The sequence below is a fragment of the Cajanus cajan genome, chromosome 9 (assembly GCF_000230855.2).
Source record: "Cajanus cajan strain Asha chromosome 9, NIPB_CcT2T_4, whole genome shotgun sequence".
Classification (NCBI taxonomy): domain Eukaryota; kingdom Viridiplantae; phylum Streptophyta; class Magnoliopsida; order Fabales; family Fabaceae; genus Cajanus; species Cajanus cajan.
In genome coordinates, this window is record NC_138525.1 from 21,897,664 (window position 1) to 21,901,990 (window position 4,327).

Genomic DNA, 4,327 nt, shown 5'->3' on the forward strand with positions numbered 1-4,327 from the left:
GCGATTCACGGCGCAATATGCAACGAGCCGGCCTCATCACATCACGTCAGCCGCTATGGCCAGTCTCAGACAGAACGACGATGAGCCACTTCGGACGTTCATGGAACGATTTGCCGCCACCTCGGTTAAGATCAAAAATCTGAATCCTGAGGTCACCCTACACGCCATGCTCATGGCACTCAAGCCTGGACCATTCGTCGACAGCCTGTGCCGAGAGGCTCCTCGCGACATGGACGAACTCCGGCCCGCGTCGCGGGCTATATCCAGATGGAAGAGCACTCCGCTTTTCGTGACCAGGTTCGCGGCAAGGGACCAATGAAGCTAGAACAGGGTCACAAGGACAAGATCAAGGTCAACAATGACAACCAGTTCAAGAAGTCGACTAGGGCAACCAGAGGGGGGAGATATGACTTCTATACTCCCCTGAACACGCCCCGAGTACATATCCTGGAGGAGGCCTGCAACAGCAACCTGCTCACCCTGCCACCGCTAGGTCACACCCCCAACAGTGCCGATATGTCCAAACACTATCGGTACCACAGGAATCAAGGTCACACCACTGAGGAGTGTCGCACACTCCGAGACCGCATTGAAGAACTCATCCAGGTAGGCCACCTCGGCCAATATGTCCAGCGACAGCAGGGGCACCGAGGAGGCTATGGTGGACGAGGGCGAGGCAGAGGTCGCGGTTCAGGAGCTTGCACGAACCAACCCTCTAGCTCTCAACAGAACGCCGGCGGAGTAGTGCAAGCCGAGGTAAGCCAGGAAACAGGGTCAGCTCCCCTACGGGGAGTAATCAATACGATTGTAGGTAGTTTCGCAGTGGGAGGCGCCAGCAGCTCGGCTCGGAAGAGACACTTGCGCAATATCAACAACGTCCATTTCGCTACCTCGGCTTCGCACCAAAGATCACCGCCGATCACCTTCACCAATGACGACTATGCTGGCGTCAGTCCCAACCAGGATGATCCCATGGTCATAGCCGTGGAGGTGGCTAATTGGGAGGTTCACAAGACACTGATAGACCAAGGGAGCTCGGCAGATGTCCTGTATTGGTCGACCTTCCTAAGGTTAGACATCCCTCACTCTCTCATCCAACCTCACACAGAGCCCCTAGTCGGTTTTGCAGGAGAGCAAGTACACACTCGGGGATACGTGGACCTGCTGACCACCTTCGGGACCTCTCCGGATACAAGGAGAATTATGGTCTGATACCTCCTTGTGGAAGCCAACACCTCCTATAATATCCCATTGGGAGGCCGACGTTAAACCAGCTCGGAGCAGTGGTGTCCACTCTGCACCTCACTATGAAGTTCCCAGGAAGCGACGGTAAAATCATCTCCGTCAAAGCAAATCAAAAGATAGCCCGACAATGCTACGCCGAAAGCCTAAAGGTCTCCTCGCCCGACGAGTGCCACCGCAGCGATCCTCCCACCGTGGTTCACATCAACCATGTGGACATCGGTGATCTCGATCCGAGGTCCGACTCCCATGATGAGCGACCAAGTCCCATCGACGAGCTCGATGACCTCCAGATCAGAAAGCTCCCGGGGCAATGCACGAAGATCAACAGGCAGTTGAACCCGGAGTTACGATAGTAGCTCGAGGCTGAAGTCCTCAAGAATGCCGACCTCTTTGCCTGGTCCAGTGCCGACATGCCAAGTATCGATGCTAACCTCATCTATCATAGGAGGTGAAGCCAGTAGCTCAAAGGAAGCGGAAGGTCAGGGGCGAAAGGCAAGAGGCCATCATCACCGAGACACAGAAGTTACTGAACACTGGCTTCATTCGTGAGGTTAGATACACCACATGGCTGGCGAATGTGGTTCTGGTGAAGGAAAGCTCGGGGAAATGGCGCATGTGCGTTGACTACACCGACTTGAATAGAGCATGCCCCAAGGACTCATACCCCTTGCCGAACATTGATAGGCTGGTCGACGGCGCGTCCGGGCACGCCCTCCTCAATTTCCTCGACGCCTACTCCGGGTACAACCAGATAATGATGTACCCACCTGACGAAGTGCATATTTCCTTCATCACCTACCACGCCAATTACTGCTACCGGGTGATGCCCTTCGGTCTCAAAAATGCAGGGGCCACTTACCAGCGATTGATGGACAAGGTCTTCCACCAGCAGATCGGGCGGAACATGGAAGTCTACGTCGATGACATGGTGGTCAAGACCACCTCGGCCACCGACCATGCTACCGACCTCGTCGAGGTGTTCGCCTAGATCAGGAGACACAACATGCGTCTCAACCCAGAGAAGTGCGTCTTCGGCGTCCAGGGAGGCAAGTTCCTCGGCTTCATGATCACTATCAGAGGAATCGAGGCCAACCCTGAGAAGTGCAAAGCCATCATTCAAATGCAGAGTCCGCAAATGGTGAAAGAAGTCCAACGCCTAGCCGGACGGTTAGTCTCACTGTCCCGTTTCATCCCCAGACTCGCGGAGAAGGCAGGGCCAATCTTCACTCTACTACGTAAGCCAAAAGACTTCCAGTGGACGGATCAGTGCGAAAAATCTTTCCGATGTTTCAAAACTTTTCTCACAACCCCGCCTATCCTACAGAGGCCGGACCACAAAACTGACCTCCTCCTCTACTTGGCCGTAGTAGAAAACGCCATCAGCGTAGTGATAGTGCAAGAACATCAAAAGGTGCAGACACTGATCTACTTCATCAGCCGAGTCCTCCAAGATGCGGAGAAACGGTACCAAACGATCGAAAAGTTGGCACTGGCTCTCGTCACCACAGCACGGCGTCTCCGACCTTATTTCCAGAGCCACCAGGTGATACTCAAAACCGACTACCCCATAAAGCAAATCCTGAGAAAGCCGGAGCTTGTCAGACGAATGATTGCATGATCGATCGAGTTGTCCGAGTTCGGCATCCAATACGAGAGTCGCGGCGCCCTAAAAGCTCAATGCCTAGCCGACTTCGTAGCCGAGCTCACGCCCACTACTGCTGAGGAACCCCAGTTATGGACTCTACACGTTGACGGGTCCTCCAACTCTAAGGGTGGTGGCGCATGTATCATATTGGAAGGACCAAATCAAGTCACTTTGGAGCAGTCCCTCAAGTTCAACTTCAAGGTGACCAACAACCAGGCGGAGTACGAGGCACTTCTCGTAGGACTGAGGCTAGCTCGCGACCTCGGGGCCCGAAAAGTGAGCTGTAACAGCGACTCGAAGCTCATGGTGGAGCAGCTCAGTGGGACGTACCAAGCAAAGGATACTCTTCTACAACGGTACTTCCACATCGCATCCCAACACATCTCGTCCTTCGACGAGTTCACCATACAACATGTGTCGCGAGAACAAAATGCCCGAGCTGGCCTCTTATCAAAGCTCGCCAGCACCAAAAGACCTGGACAACACCGGACTATCATCCAGGAGACCTTGCACTCACCCAGCCTGGACGACAAGGTCGTCAATACTAGCGACAGCGAAGACCAGGGGTGGATGACAGGAATCTGGAGTTACCTGAAAGAAGGAACCTTGCCCGAAGACAAGGACGAAGCTCGAAAGATGAGGATGAGATCGGCCAAGTTCGTAATTATCGGGGATGAGCTATTCAAGCGTGGCATTTCCACCCCACTGCTCAAGTGCTTGACCGCGCCTCAGGCAGCCTACGTAATCGAGGAAATTCACCGGGGCATATGTGGCATGCATTCCGGAGCACGCTCAATGGCGACCAGAGTACTCCGAGCTGGATACTATTGGCCTACTCTGAAATCGGATTGCCAGGACTACGTACAAAAGTGCAAAGAATGCCAGCAGTTCGACAACACACACCGGCAACCGCCCGAAGCTCTCCACCATATGATGTCGGCATGGCCTTTTTCCTAGTGGGGAATGGACATCCTCGGGCCATTCCCCCCTGCAAAAGGTCAGCTCAAGTTCCTCCTAGTGGCGATCGACTACTTCACCAAGTGGATCGAGGCATGCCCACTCGCAAAAATCACCACCAAAAATGTGCAAAGGTTCACCTGGAAGAGTATTGTTTGCAGATTCAGAATCCCTCACACCCTCGTTACTGACAACGGTCGACAATTCATCGCACAGGGATTCAAGGACTTCCTCCGTGAGCTCGGCATCAAGCATCTCCCAACCTCGGTGGAACACCCCCAGACCAATGGTCAAGCCGAAGCAGCCAACAAGGTCATTCTCCGGGAACTTAAGAAGCGGCTCGGGAACGCCAAAGGACAGTGGGCCGACGAGCTCCCCAGCATCCTTTGGGCGTATCATTGCACCCCCCAGTCAACCACGCAAAAAAACACCTTATAGGCTGACCTATGGAACTAACGCAATGATCCCAGTGGAAGTCAG

At 54.0% G+C, this 4,327-nt stretch overlaps 1 protein-coding gene across 1 annotated transcript; it reads left to right on the plus strand.

Annotated features, from left to right (window-relative positions):
- The first annotated feature begins 2,248 nt into the window (after window positions 1–2,248).
- LOC145952011 (uncharacterized) lies at window positions 2,249–4,038 on the plus strand. Its single transcript, XM_083064229.1, has 3 exons — window positions 2,249–2,788; window positions 3,017–3,662; window positions 3,746–4,038. Exons 1-3 carry the CDS (start codon window positions 2,249–2,251, stop codon window positions 4,036–4,038), a joined length of 1,479 nt encoding a protein of 492 aa, XP_082920355.1.
- The last annotated feature ends 289 nt before the right edge of the window (window positions 4,039–4,327 follow it).

Excerpts from the sequence above, each read along its gene's own strand:
- LOC145952011 (XM_083064229.1), top strand. The coding sequence starts at position 2,249 with ATGCGTCTCAACCCAGAGAAGTGCGTCTTCGGCGTCCAGGGAGGCAAG. Across the intron at positions 2,789-3,016 it reads CTTATTTCCAGAGCCACCAG|GGTGGTGGCGCATGTATCAT; the intron begins GTGATACTCAAA and ends TCCAACTCTAAG. Across the intron at positions 3,663-3,745 it reads AATTCACCGGGGCATATGTG|GACTACGTACAAAAGTGCAA; the intron begins GCATGCATTCCG and ends TCGGATTGCCAG.